This window comes from Lycium barbarum, chromosome 8 (assembly GCF_019175385.1).
Source record: "Lycium barbarum isolate Lr01 chromosome 8, ASM1917538v2, whole genome shotgun sequence".
Taxonomy (NCBI): domain Eukaryota; kingdom Viridiplantae; phylum Streptophyta; class Magnoliopsida; order Solanales; family Solanaceae; genus Lycium; species Lycium barbarum.
Window position 1 is genome coordinate 106,833,962 of NC_083344.1, and position 15,833 is coordinate 106,849,794.

Here is a 15,833-nt window from a genome sequence, read left to right on the forward strand (position 1 = left end):
TTTCTTCATTATAAATTGCATGAGTTCGTAAGATGGAAAGTTGCATAGCTTCGTATCTTATAAAAAAGTAATTTTACTTTTTAAATGTTATTCTTGTAGTGTTAGAATTTTTTTCTTTTAATTAAATATCATGATTTATAAGTTAAGTTAATTTAAAAAATGTGTTAGAATTCAAGAAAGTTGAATTAAATTATGTTATTAAACTTTACTTCATTTTCTTGAACTTACCTTTGAAGTACTAACTTTACTTCAATTTTGTTATCGTGCAACCAATAAAATGTAAATGCAGAACATCTATAAAATAAAAAGATGCAGTAAAAGTAACGTTAGATAGTACACAAAATTTCTTCAAGTATCACTCATGTAAGAATATAAACGTACTCCCCTCTAAATTAAAATATACCAACATGGTCTACATGCCTTGTCAAAGCCTAAGCGCTATATATATATTTTTAATTAAAATTAAATCTGAATTTAAATACATAGCTGGATATTTAAATGTGCATTAAGATTAAGATATCTGAATTCAAATACACATCTGAATATGAAAATGTTATTGAGATTTGAACAATAAATAATTAAAGAATATTTATTTTCTCAACATCTAAAGTTCTAAACATATAAAACTTGTCTCTTATGGATCTGGTACCTCAGTTGGTTATCTACTTGCATTTTCACCTTGTTGGTAAGGGTTTGATGTGAGGACCCAGCATGTACGCTTGCAGCCCCCGGGCCTGAGCCCCATGAACATGAACATGACATGACATACTTGGGTATTGTGTGAAAGGGTGCTTAGCCAGTTCGACATTGCGTTGCAGCGCCTCGAACCCGCGACCTTGCAGTCACCTTTACATTCCCCTGAGGGAATCAACTATGTCATGTCATGTTCCCTCAGGGGAATGTAAAGGTGACTGCAAGGTCGCGGGTTCGAGGCGCTGCAGCACAATGTCGAACTGGCTAAGCACCCTTTCACACAATACCCAAGTATGTCATGTCATGTTCATGTTCATGGGGCTCAGGCCCGGGGGCTGCAAGCGTACATGCTGGGTCCTCACAAAAAAGGCGCCTTGTGTTTAAGGATCCACAGGGGTGTCTAGGACCTGGCCCACTGCGGGTTGCCCTCCATGCATGCAGCTCAACTGGTAAGAGGCGATTCCCTCAGGGGAATGTAAAGGTGACTGCAAGGTCGCGGGTTCGAAGCGCTGCAGCGTGTGCGAACTGGCTAAGCACCCTTTCACACAATACTTCAGTGTAACATGCATGCATGGAGGGCAACCCCCGCAGTGGGCCAGGTCCTAGAGACCCCTGTGGATCCTCAAACACAAGGCGCCTTTTTTGTGAGGACCCAGCATGTACGCTTGCAGCCCCCGGGACTGAGCCCCATGAACATGAACATGACATGACATACTTGGGTATTGTGTGAAAGGGTGCTTAGCCAGTTCGATAATACACGCTGCAGCGCCTCGAACCCGCGACCTTGCAGTCACCTTTACATTCCCCTGAGGGAATCGCCTCTTACCAGTTGAGCTGTAAAGGTGACTGCAAGGTCGCGGGTTCGAGGCGCTGCAGCGTGTATTCTCGAACTGGCTAAGCACCCTTTCACACAATACCCAAGTATGTCATGTCATGTTCATGTTCATGGAGCTCAGGCCCGGGGGCTGCAAGCGTACATGCTGGGTCCTCACATTTGAATCCCCACGTTGCAATCTCCTACCCCCTATGTAATAAAAAAATATATAAAACTTGTCTTTATTTAAAAATTAATAAATATAAAACTCAAATATGATACTAATTAATTTAACACTATATCAATAAATTATATTCAAGAAAGTCATATGTCGGTGATGTCAACGATTGTGGTTGTGTGTGTCGCTTGGGAATGGTGGCTATAGATATATAGAAGTTAGTGTTAATGATGACTGCAATAGTGGTTAATATTGGTGGTTGATAATTGCGGTGGGTGATAGGAATATTTAGTGCTGGTGGTGATCGATAGCGGTTGTTGATGACAATAGCGATAACTGATGATGGTGATTGTCGGTAGTGATCGGTGGTTGTTGTGGTAATGGTGGTTGGCGGTGATGATAGTAAATGATGCCTAGTGGTGCCGATAATTGTGGCTGAGGACAATGGCAGAGCCAGAATTTTCACTAAGAGGGTTTAAAAATATAAAAGAGTAAGAAACAAGGAAGCCAAGGAAGTTCAATATTTATTATTTATACATAAAAAATAATTTTAATCTTATGTATATATGGTAATTTTTCGCCGAAGGGGGTTCGGGTGAACACCCTGGCTACCACTTGGCTCCGCCCCTGTCTAAGGATGGTGATTGTGGGTGATAGTAGTTAGATAATGATCAATGACGATGATAGTTGATAATGGTGCATGCCGGTGGTTGGCAATGATAGTGGATAGATTAGTGGTAAAATGCATATTTGCAGAATTCCTTAAATAGATATTAGTATCATAATGATATTAAAATTTTGTTATAGGTTTTATTCATTCAAATCCATGCAAACTATTAAGTGGTTGTAAGATAAAAGAAAGTAAATGCTACTCCCTCCGTCCCTTATATCAAGATTTTTGACTTAGCACAAAGTTTAAAAAATAAATGAATATTTTTTAAACTTGTGGTCTAAAACAAATCGTAGAGATTTGTGTGACTAGAAATCATCACATTAAGAGCAAAAAGGTAAATTTAGGACCCGTTTGGCCATGAGAATTTTTCACTTTTCCCGGAAATTTCTTTCGCTTTTTTTGAAAACTAGTTTTTAGCTATAAAAATCCAAATACAACTTGAAGTTGTATTTGAAATTTGGAAAACAACCAGAACCTTGTTTTTCAATATTTTCACTTTCTATTTGACCCTTGCTTTTGTTTTTTCTTTTTCAAATTTTGCCCTAATTTTTTATTTTTATATTCTAACCTCGTTTATTCTAGTATTGGTAGTGTTTACAACTATTTGTTTTAATTCTTGTTGAGTTTTGTATGGGGTAAAACTGAAAGGTGGGGATAATCCGCATAACAGTGTCACTCTTTCTAGCTTCACATATGCAACAAATGTGCTCAAACCTTATGAATGGCGATACATTAGTGGTAATCTATTGCATCAGTTGATTAAAGAATTTGTTTTCTTCCCTATTCCTCGAAGGGGCTTTGTTTTTTTTGTTTTTTTTTTTCCTTTTTTGTTTTTTGTTTTTGAGGGATAGGGGGTTGATGGGTCAGGGGAAGGATTATGGTTTGTGAATTTGAAGTTTCATTCTGCTGAAAGCTGTTTTCACTAATGTATCGGTTGTTTTGAAGAACGTTTGTTCTGAGTCAACCAACTAGTTATGTTTATGAATTGTTTTGGATGGTTTTGATAATTTTTAGAAATTTGTGGTATAAATCATATTTCATGTTTTTTAGAAAAAGTACATTCAAATAACCAAAGATTATTTGCAAAAACTGTAACCAAACACAACTCCAACTTCAAAATTTCCAACTAAGTGATTTTTTTTTTTTTTGGATTCTATGGCCAAATGCCTACTTAAAGTTGAATTATTACTCAATTTAGAAAAATGTCATTCTTTTGGGGACTAACTAAAAAGGAAAAAGTGTCATGTAATTTGGGACGGAAAAAATAATTATTAAGATTCAAACTTAAAAAAGCAAAATACTTAAATTTTTATAATTAATGAAATTAAAAATAATATTAGTAAAATCCCTGTTAAATTTATTCGGTTAGAAAGGAAACCTGTTTAAGTAGGATTAGGGGATAAAGATCCCGTGTTCTATTAGGAACATTCAACACTCAAAAAATTAAAAACTTACGAAACATTAATCCTAATCTGAGCAACTTAAGGAAACAACCGTGTTCAATTTCTGACAGTTATAGGAAGGTAGTTACTTTTCCCTCAAGCATTTATCTCTATATATGTGTATTGTTCATACTACTGAATGATATCATTCTACTGATTACTCTGTTCTTGGTGTGCTTGCTTTCTTGTTTATGCAAAACGCCCAATATTTTACTTTGATCTGTTTAGGAATCAGTGTTTTAAAAGGGCGGAGGCGTAAGATGGGGCATTTTAAATTTGTCTCGGCGAGGCGTAAGCCCCGAGGCACAGGGCGTAAGCCCCATGGGTATTTAATTTTTGGTATTTCATAAAATAATATAATTATAATAAATATTTTTAAATAGGAAATTATATAAAATAAAATAAAAACTGTAAATAAACGATATATATGCTTGATCCTCACAATAAAACTAAATTTAAATATGAGGCCTTAAGTATAGACACATATACAAAAAATTTAGTGTTGTCTTTTTTATTTTTCATACTTCTTGTCTATTACATCATATAGTAACATTAGTATTTATATTAGTGAGATCAATTCAAGTCACTAAGATATTAGCCATCTGTTTTAAAGACATTACCTAGGATGTTATTGTAAAAACTTTATTTAATAATATGAAGATTTGAGTTGTAGCATCCTAAATTTATTATTGACATTTAAATAATCTTGCTCTTGTAGTAAATACTTTTTATTATTTTTCTTGAGTCTAAAATTTTAGTTTGTGTTTGGAAAAATAAATAAATTTGGACTTCTCATATTTTTTATTTGGATATTAAAGCCCATTAGTAAGGCCCAATTGATAGAAGTGGGTACTACAAGGAAGTAGACCATTTTCTTTGGCCCCACTCTCTACTTGGTCTTCTTATTCTTCTTCTTCTCCTCCTAAACCCTCCATTAGAAATTCCAATTCGCCTAAACTACTCTCCAAATATCAACAAGATCCTTCAAGTTTTCATGCTTTGTATATATTTTGGAAGGTTGCCACCAAGAATCAAATAGGTTAAGTCTTGTTTTGATAATCCTAGGTTTTGGGTTTGTGAAGAAGCTCAATCAATCTTGTAGTAAGCTTGTTATTCCATATTATTTTGGATGAAATATTCAAGTTTTTGTTAGAGATTTTGAAACCTTGAAGTAGGGAAATTTAATCCCGTTTTTGGAGCTGGAAACAGTTAGTATATTGACCATAACTTTTTATCTATAAGGCGGAATTAGGTGATTCAAAATGATGTGAAAATATAAGAAAATTACCCACAACTTTCGTGTTTTGCGAAAATTCTAATTCCTTTGTTTACTATGTCAAAAGCGGACTGCAAGGCAGCACATAGCTGTTGTCCAGAATTTTTTCTACTTAAAATTTTGCAATAATGGTGAACTATTTAGCCCCGTTTTTGTTCGTCATGATTTAGCTTCTATATCGTTAAACTCTAGACCTTAAGTGAGTATTCCATTGTGTATTTAAGGTGTGAGAGGCTCTTGTAAAAGCTAAGGAAGTCGATAAAATTGCTTGATCGTTGCCTTGGGGATTGTAACTTCTTGGTGTTTTTCTTTGAGCTTTAGAGGCACTAAAGCTCCAAGGTTTGCACATATTCTTGAATTTCACACTTTATTTAGTTGAAGTATGCTGAATATCTTGAGCTTGGGTAAAACTTGTCTTTACTTTAATTTGCTATCCTATTCGGTTATTGCTAGTTAAATTCTTATTTCGCTATGTTTAATTGAGTATGAACACTTTGAGCCACTCGGCAACTTTGAATATCATTTGGTATCATGTGGAATGCTATTGTGAGACAAACTAACTCGCCCACATATACGGATTGCTTGAGCATTATTGCATTCTCGTTGGGACTTTGTCCTTCTTGTGATAGTGACTTTGTCACTTATATTGGCATGCCTCTTGAGATTATTCGGATCTTATCCCATCTTGACTTTGGATTCACATTTCATCTTAATTATGGATCTTGGTCCATCTTATGTATGAATGGGGAAGCCACTTTCAACATGGTTCTTGATTCTCTTGATTATTGGGTGACGACCCTTTTTGATTTGGGACTCCGGTCCTTCTTGTTATTCGATTATGCTTTGATGTAATTGCATGATGTATGTGTTGGGCGAAATTAACCAAATGGTGAACTTTGTTGGATTTGCTTCGGAAAGCTTCTTGATATTTGAGATTTGGATATTGATATCTTGAACTACTTTAATATTTGATATTTATTTTCTTGAAAGGATTGTACCTTCATTTAGTTCTTGATGGTGATTTTGACAAGCTTATTCCTGGAATTTATTCTTGCACTCCTTACATTATATTTTTATTCTAAGTGTTAGTTAAGTTGATGTGCCACTAAGCTTTATGCTTAGCGATAGTTTGCTACTACCGTAGGTGATGTTCCGAAAGAGACTTGAGGATGGCCATTTGAAGTAGACTCTTTGGATGCTTAGATGAAGATCACATTTTGAATGAGCGCGTTCATTTTGCATACTTTTGGGTACTTGTACGTGATCCATGTGATACACTTAGATATGCACTTTTGAATGAAATTTGAGTCATGATGCTAATGCTTTGAAACTTGGTTTTGATGAAAGACTTGACTATTTTGAGAGTGTCCATGCCCAAGTCTTGTAATATATCAAATTTAGTACTTGTGTTGAACTTGGGAACTTAACTAGTTTGTATTTGAGATTGGGAGTTGAATTTCATGCTTGGTATGAGCCTTAGATGTTGTAGCATGAAAAATATTTTTCTACTAAAGTGTTGATTTAACTCAAAATAGGTGTTGTCTATTTTTATGGTTGGATAATTCTATTTTGTTTTAGAAGGCTTCTTTTAGATCCTACTATGTTGAGATGTCGTTTTTGGAAACTTGTCACATGGGCATATTTTCGCTACTAAATTATTGCGAATACCTTATTAAATAAATTTCTTATGAATGTTGTAAGTATGAAATTTGCTTTTGTTTCGTAAGTGGCATCTTCCCAAGGAGGTGCTACATGAGTAGTTTAGTTCAAAGTTTTAAAATATTGCTCTTAAAACGTAGATAGTGTTTTTTCTTTCTTTTGTTATATATATTTTGTACTTCTTTTTACAATCTTCAATATTATTTAAGAAAAACTTAAACCATAAAATTCATCAGTAAAAATTTTTGGGGCATGAAAAGTTTGGGGGCCTAAAACAAAAGCTTTACTAGCCTCACCCTCTAGCCACCCCTGCTTACAACTTGTAATTATATATAACATAATATTACAAGTATAAACAATACAAAGAAATAAAAGGTATTATGGAATGCAAATCAACTCTAACATCTTAACTTTTCAAACAATGAAAAATCACAATTTCTTAAAACAATATTACTATGATACTATTCATTTTATATCAATAAACTTTATCAGTATTATAATTAAAACGTAATTCCTTCATGAATAAAATGAAAATTACTTTCAAATAGCGAAATAATAAAATATGATAATTTTGATATATAGGACAAAAGACCAATGACAAGTGAAAATGTACAAATCGGCTATGTATTTTTAAAAGAAATATTAAGTGATATTCACTCTGATGATATTCTCAAATAGTAAATATGCAATACTACGACTTTTTATCTGAGTTACACTCAATCTTCTTATTTCTATAGATGAGAAACTATTAAGTATCATTCATTTGTTAAAGAATTATAAGGGTCAGCGATTTTAATTAAAGAATTTAACATATAATTTGTATAAGAACTGTTGGGCGAGCCCCGAGCGTTGGGTGTTAGGCGTACAGTCGGGCGCTTAGGGCGTAAGCCTTACAGGAACTAATCCCCGTACGTGAGCCCCAGGGCGTTTTGCCTGTGCCTCGTCCCGAAGCGAGTCTTGAAACTGCCTTTTAAAACACTAAAATATATTAAATTTATTGAGTTAGAGAGGAAACCTATTTCTTGCAACCGAGGAACTTAAGGAAACATTATTGGAGCTGTGTCCTAATTCTCTTTCGAAATCTCTCTCTCTCTCTCTCTCTCTCTCTATATATATATATATATATATATATATATATATATATATATATATATATATATATATATATAGCATGAGGCCCGTTCTTCAAACTCATAATTTAAAAATAATAAATTTAATTATAAAAATAGAACTTATATCACATTTTTCTATTGTATAATTAATTTAATTTAGTAGCACGTTAATCATGTCTTGTTGCTAAGTCTTCATAATTATGAAAGTTTCTTAGTCTTAATTGAATAATTTTTAAAGAATAAATTATTTATGAGGAATGAAGTTTTGAAGGAGAATTAGCAAATACAAAGGGACACAATATTTGATATTCACTAAAGAAGCAAAATTTTGGAGGTTTAAAATAAATAAAGGGTGTGTTTGGTACGCAGAAGAATATTTTTTCGGAAAATGTTTTTCAATTTTTTCATGTTGGGTTGGTCAAAATTTTAGAAAAACATTTTCTCTAGAAAAATAAGATCCTTAAAAATGAGGAAAATGACTTCCTTAGTGGTGGAAGCAGGAAAATCAAGTTCCACAAATGACATTCCACATTTATTGTGTCTTCCCCACCCTCCAATACACCTCATCTTCAGTACCCCCAACCCCGTAGCCCCCATCCCCACCACCCACCACAACCCCACCTCCAGCCCCACCTACCATAGTACTTGTCTAGATTATATACAAGTAATTTTAGGATAATATTTTTTGCTCACTTATCGAACACGAGAAAATAAGTAAGAACACACTTATTTCTTGAAATATATTTTTAAAATAATATTTTTCTTCATAACAAACACTCCCAAAAAGAAAAATATGGGGTAGTAAGATTTAATAAATGCTCTTAGTGAAAATGAAATAGTGACTACAAAGTTGCATAAATTTTAGCAAAATGTATAATAATAAATAATGTAAAAGGGATTCCCTCGGTTCTTTTTACTTATCTCTTGTTGACTTGGCACATCCCTCATTATTTATTAGGAGTAAAATATACTAATTACCTTTATTAATTATACTTTGAAAATTTAAGTTTGATTACTAATACTTTATGTCTAGACCCCACATAATGGGATTATACTGGGCTTATTGTTGTTGTACTAATACTTTATGTAGTTACTTAAGATAAGGGTAGTATATGAATAACTAATAAATCTTTCGTGATTTGCTAATATATACAAGTAATTTTTATTTTTTTTAGTGTGAGGTAAAACGAATGGAAGGAGTAATTTAATAAGGACAGGTCAACAAAAAAAAAAGATAAAAAAAAGATATATGGTCCAATTACAAAGGCCCAACTGGGCATGACTATGAAAAGAGAATTAGGACAATTTGCACGATTTCCCTTATTCGGGGTGGTCTTTAATTTTTTCCCGTTAAATTGCTGGTCTTTAATTTTTGCCGTTGGCCTAAAATATCCCAACGTTTTGGGTTTGAACTCCGGCTCAGTAAAAAAAATCTCAAGATAGAGTTTCGTAGCAAAATTAGGCCTATTCGGACAAAAGTTAGGTAGAGTTCCAGCAAAGTAAGAATTAAAATTTGTCTTGCAAAATTTTGTAAGGCAAACTTTTATAAGATATAACTAAATTCTGCCTTATAAGGCAGACCTTTCGCGAAGCTTTACCTTGTGATTTTTTTTTTTTTTTTCTTACCAAAAATTAAAGACCAACAATTTGACGGATAAAAATTAAAGACCAACGCCATTGAAGGGTCAATCCGTGCAAAAATAGAAAGAAAAAAAAAAGGGGGTTTTGAGGGAGTATAAAGGATGAGGCTACTGTCAGGTTTAAGTTGATGGGCTGGATTTAGTTGATTCCAATAACGGCCCATTTAGTTTAGTAACTTGTGACAAGGCCTGACCAAAAGTAAAAATATGTTGGGTAAAAAGCTGCCACGTGGCGCAGCAGACAAACCTTAACGTTTGGACGACAAAAAGCCCATATTGGCTCTTATATATATTGGTAATAAATAATGTATTGCTCATACTCTCCTCTGTTCTTCAGGTTCTTGCATTCTTGTTTATGCAAAACCCCAACTCCATTCTTAAATTTACTCTCTTTTTTTGTGTTGGAATAACAATCTTGTTTCTTGAGTGTCGCTGCAAAGAACCAAAATTTACTGTTTGTTCATCTGTTTCTTGTAATCATGAGTATGAATTTGCAAAATCGACACTCTTGGCAACTACCCCATAATCAACCTCCCGCAAATTACTACGTTTCAAGAAACATGGTCGATAATCACTTTGTTCCACATAATTACTTGCATCACCACTCTGCTTTTATTGCTCCTGCCCATACATATAGTTATGAGGATCCATATTTGAGGGCGGCGACAAATAACATTAATGGGTATTATTATCCACAAACAAGTGAATATATTGATGATGTTTTTGTCACAGATGATGCTTCTCTGTTTCGTACAAATATGCAAAATCGTCATCCTTCACAAGCCCACAATCATCGTCAAGTTCCGCCAAATCACTACAGAAATTCAAGAAACAGTACTGGTGATCACTTGGCTCCACATACCAACTCTGTTTTCCCATATACATATTCATATTTGTGGGATCCCTATTACTATCAACCAACAATTGAATTGGTTGATGATGCCTATGTCACAACTGATGTCCATCACTTAATAGAGACGATGCGAATTCTTGACCGCAACTTTGGTAGTCGTCTCAACGAACTGCCATTTGATTATACAGCGTTTCTTGATCTAGGGGATGATGACACACAAGTAGTCGACCAGGAGGAGAATATTATCATGTTGAAAACAAGAAGTCATTGTGCTAAGGTTGAAGTAACTAATTCAGAAGGGACTGTTTTAGGTGCTGATGATAGAGAAGAAATATGTGCCATATGCCTATGTGAATATGAGAATGATGAGACAATTGGTACACTTGACTGCAGACATGAGTATCACGCGGGTTGCATAGAGCAATGGCTGCTGAAGGGGAAGCAAAATTGTCCAATTTGTCGTTCTTCGGTTTTGCCATCATAGGAACACACAGAATCTTAACTTGTCCTTAGTTTCCTAGTTAGATATTGTTTTTATTTGACCTCTTAGTTCTTTTATTCATTTGACAATTTCTTGCTATGTATATGTTGAAAACTGATTGACTCATTTAGATTATACAATGGACAATTGACTTATATTGTTGATTTACATTGGCAGCAACAACATGAGAGCTGATAAATCCCTATTTCGTAAACTGTTAGAAGGATCTGAAAAGTTTTGTTATGTTCAAACTTAATGCAAGTAGGATATCTAAGCAATTTTAGCATGCAAATTCCATCTGAACCTGCTATAATAAGAAGATTGACAGTTTCAATCCCTGTTAGAAGGATATGAAAGTTGTGTCATATTCAATTAACTTGTTCTTTCTAAAAATAACTCCATCTGAACCTACTCATCATGAGAAGATGACAATTCCAATCCCAATAAGAACTTTTTGTACCAGGGTGGTCAAACTTGTACATCAATACTTATGAAGTAGTATCATATTTAGTATGTTTTGATTTCCTACCTTGCCCTGTATTGCCTTTTCTGAGGCCACTCTTTAAATTATGCCCCTACTAGTTCAGTGGCCTCAATTTTGTCTTTCAAAGCAGTGGAATGACTTTAAAAGCAGTGATATCAGTCAACTCATAGTTAGAGAACAATTTGACAGTGAAACTCCACCAGATTTTATTGAACAAAAATATGGAGCTAACTAGGGCGCAATAAGGAAATACTAAGCCTAACTCTGAATACAATGAAGGATAACTGTGCACACTGCTTTGCTAGACATAAATATAAGTCTACTACTCTCAAGATATACACACATGATTAACAATTCTACATCTTAATTTGATCTCTAACACTTATGGGATGGAATTCTACAAAATTAAGGAAACAACCAAGAGGAAACCAGCGATTAAGAGAAACATCTTGATGAAGAACTTTGTCCCATCTACATTTGTTGAATGATGAAAGCCATGAGCATAACCCCCATGAACTGAACTTGAAAAGAGGTATGGAACTCCTGTAGTCGCACCGTATACAGTAGCATCATGAAATCCTTGCACATGAAGGTTAAAAAAAGCTGGAATAGCTCCGAATAGAGCAGATAATGTCAAGTTCCCGAACCTTGCACTGGCCATAGGCATGAATCCGCCCATTGGATCCAACTCGTTGGGCTGGAAATAGTTTATATCTAGGGCTGGAGCTGTTTGTGGTCTTGGCCCAAAGACTGGACGGTTAGGAATGTTCACCCTTGGACGTATACGAGCCCTCGGGTCAGAGCTTGACTTGCCTCGACCATATATGGGAACTAACTTCTGCTCTTCTATTAGAGCCTTACAAACTGGGCATTCGTGGGAATGTGAATGAACTTGCAACCATTCACAAAGACAAGGCCAACAATAAAGGTGGCCGCAAAGGGTCACAATAGGATCTTGTGCTATTTCAAAGCAGATATTGCATTCAAAATCGCCATGCTCGCAATTCTTATTATCTGAATGCATAGAGTCCAATGATTCATCAGTCTCGTGATCCATATGCACAACCCTTGAATAAATAAACCAGTCAGCATATCAGAACACAGTTGCAATTAAAAAACAAGAAAGAGTGCTTAAGAGGAGGGGTAAAAGAGATGAAATACAAAGCTGTAAACAAAACATAGAGTAGATAAATATCGCAATCTGTCACATCAGCAAACAGAAACAGTAATCAGCCTTCAGAAATGAGAACAAAATCTATACATTGATAATAGCATGTAATTCTCCTCTCCTAAGAACTTCAAATTATAGGTAGAAAGTTAGCATGGATAAGTCCTGAACATCTAATAATGTACACAACCCATACCCTCCTCTTCTACTGTCGCCTCCACCAGTTTTGTGTGTCACTCTTATTGTAACGCAAAACTAGAAAAGGAACTGGGAAGTATGAATCTTGATGTGATATTATTAGCAAATTATCAATCTGCACAGACCAGAATGAATTTTTTTTTTTTTTGCCTTAAGGGGAAAGAAAATTGTGTACAGTTTGTGTTGGGTTCCTGATTATCAGAATCTTTTTGTTTTGCACATAATTTAGGTTGAGGAGATGATGTTAGTTGATTTTTATTTTTGGTATAAATTACTGTAGTGATTTCTTTGGTATTTATAGCTTTTTGGATATATTACTTCAATGTTTCTCTTTAGAATTGCCATTTTTCGATCATAGAGAAAATGCATCTGCATGTTTGTTTGGGAAGTTCGAAAAAGTGAATTGGTTATTTACATTCTTTTGGTTGTTCAAGAATCAAAAAGAGTGAAACACTCAAAATCTTATCAAGTCCTATGACACTCGGGGATTATAATGCAAAGAGTAGTAATAATACTCCCTCCGTCCCAATTAATGTGATATAGTTTGACTAGGCACAGAGTTTAAGAAAAAAAGGATGACTCTTGAAACTTGTGGTCTAAAATAAGCCATAGATATTTGTGTGGCTGTAAACCATTTCATTAAAGGTAAAAGGGGAAGTATCAAATTAAATTATTTCTAAATATAGAAATGTATCATTCTTTTTTGGACAAACTAAAAAGGAAGTGTATCACATAAATTGGGACAGAGGGAATATCAATTAGTAGTGCAGGGATTAGTAAAGACTGAATTAGGAATAAATTTGGATTTTTTTTTGAATAGGAAGTGCAACATTATCAGGTTGAAAATTTCCAAGCTTTCTTTGATCATTCTGAAATGTAGACTCTCTTGTCCAGCTTCTCTTAAAATCTGCCCACTGCTCTTGACGGTTCCAAGCAGAGTCCATAGAATTAATTGTTGCAAGCCAAGCAACACCACCAACAGTTTGTTTAATTTGTCTTAAGCAGCGGAACTCATATCCATTGTAAAAACTCACACTGCTCATCAATAGCGAGAAGAAGATTTATGTTGCACAATGGAAAAACTATAAATCAAGAACTCATTTCAAAAGGGAAAAAGCCTAAGGATTTTCCTTTCCGCATCTGACGCAGAAGAGCTTTCCAGACTTCATGGAGAAGGATATCTCACTTCTCCAAGGTGCAAGGCCCTCTCACTAAGTGATTGACCTATACAAGAACCATGGGTAAACTGTTGACAACCGTCTAGGTAACTAACTACTGTGAATTCCTATAGCCATTATAGACATATGTGTCTGATTCCTTTTTTTTTTTAATGGGTACATGTGTCTGATTCTTAGTTCGTGCTCATTAAAATCCTGAAAAATCAATCAATCAGCCAGCTACGCCTCAATTCCGAACTAGTTGGGTATGTTTAGAAGGTAGATGTTCTTCCTCGTCTTTTATAAAGTTCAAGTGCTTACATAGTATTTTTTGTGTAACAGGAAAGCTGTTTATGACTTGGACGTCATGATGGAGTTCATAGACTTTCTGCTTAGTTGAAGAGAGGATATTACCATCTACTTTTGTAATTTTGTAGCTCCCTGCTAGTGCTATAATGTGAATAAAATTTACCCTACCTGTCCAAAAAATGGAAATTGAATCCACCACATACTCCGGACCGTTCGAGCCACTTTCATTTCAATCGAGAACCATGAGCAAACAACAGCACTAAAAACAATCATGTCCGGAAACCAAGAAACAGCCAAATCCCTCAACAAAACGCAACAGATACTAACAAGAGAACAAATTTGGAAGACCTATATTACCAGTAACATTATGGATCGTCTGAATCAATGAGAACAAATTCTAGCACAGTGCAGATTGAAAACACCAAAATCAAGCTAATTACAGAACAAAGTCCAACCATATGATTTCTTTATTCATTCTCTTTTCCCCAAACCAATTTACCTTCTTCACAGTTTTATTACAACAATAGGACCCACCAGAAGCATAAAGTTATATAAAGATGGAAACTTTATCACAAGGAATACATAATATTGCTAGTAATCACCTGAATATTGGAAGAGACAAAGAGCCTATTCTCTTATTGACAGTTTTATTAGGACCCAATAGAAACATGGGGCTCGTTTGGTAGAAGGTATAAGCTGGGATATTCCAGCACTAATTTTTGTACCATGTTTGGTAGACTTGTACCAAACAAAGTATAAAATGCATCCCATGGTATAAGCTGGGATATACCTTCTTATACCACTTATCCTGGGACTATTTTATACCATCTCTTAGATGGTATAAAATAGTCCCAAGATATGGGATAAATCAGTCCCGGGATTATAATCCCGGGATAATTTTGGCCATGCACCAAAGATGGAAACTTTATCACAAGGAATACATAATATAGTATCACCTGAATATTGGAAAAGACAAAGAACCTGTTCTCTTTTTGACAGTTTTATTAGGAACCAAAAGAAGCATAGAGTTATATAAAGATGGAAACTTTATAACATAGTTAGTTACCAATCAATTACTAACCTGAAAATTGGAAGAGACAAAGAACCTATTCTCTTTTTGACAGTTTTATTAGGACCCAATTTAGAGTTATATAAAGATGGAAACTTTATAACATAAGTAGTAGTTACCAATCAATTACTACCCTGAATAATGGAAGAGACAAAGAACCTAAACAGATCCAACCACAGATCACATAATTACAACAAAAGTAAATACCCTTTAATCTAAAACTAATAGGGGTCAGCTCTATAAATCTCCCACATCAACTTCATTCCAAGACAGATCCCATAATCTTTAACAAGATTAAGTAATAAAATAAGCCATGCATGTAATTTCAAGAGAAAAAGATAGAAAACTCACCTAAAATTAAGAGATCAAAGATGAGAGAAAGTGTGTACTTTGAGTGATCTGAAAGAGAAAAAGGTGAGCAGAGAAAGAAAAGGAAAAACGGAAAGAAGTTGTCTCCTTAACTGTAGTGTCGGTTGGTGGATTGGAGCCTCCTCTACTTCTTTCTGTTAATGTCTAAATCTGGCAACTTCTATGAATGACAACTTATTACTATAAATAAAAAGTTCAATGAATTTTAAAATTATTTTTGAAATATTCTTAATTTTTTTGGCTCTAGTTGTAGGTTAC

The 15,833-nt window shown here is 34.5% G+C and overlaps 2 protein-coding genes across 3 annotated transcripts; one reads left to right on the forward strand and one right to left on the reverse strand.

The window, feature by feature from the left end:
• The first annotated feature begins 10,047 nt into the window (after window positions 1-10,047).
• LOC132608086 (brassinosteroid-responsive RING protein 1-like) lies at window positions 10,048-10,824 on the forward strand. The gene has a single exon (XM_060322159.1). It carries the CDS (start codon window positions 10,048-10,050, stop codon window positions 10,822-10,824), a length of 777 nt encoding a protein of 258 aa, XP_060178142.1.
• A 662-nt stretch (window positions 10,825-11,486) lies between these two features.
• On the reverse strand, window positions 11,487-15,749 carry LOC132606558 (uncharacterized). 2 transcript variants are annotated; one of them, XM_060320132.1, is made up of 2 exons: window positions 15,558-15,749; window positions 11,487-12,372 (listed from the first exon to the last, which is right to left on the reverse strand). In XM_060320132.1, the coding sequence occupies exon 2, from the start codon at window positions 12,360-12,362 to the stop codon at window positions 11,703-11,705; it is 660 nt and encodes a 219-aa protein (XP_060176115.1). In that variant the 5' UTR covers window positions 12,363-12,372; window positions 15,558-15,749; the 3' UTR covers window positions 11,487-11,702. The 2 variants fall into 2 exon arrangements, with proteins under 2 accessions (XP_060176115.1, XP_060176116.1); XM_060320133.1 differs by having other exon boundaries at window positions 15,669-15,736.
• Window positions 15,750-15,833: the final 84 nt, after the last annotated feature.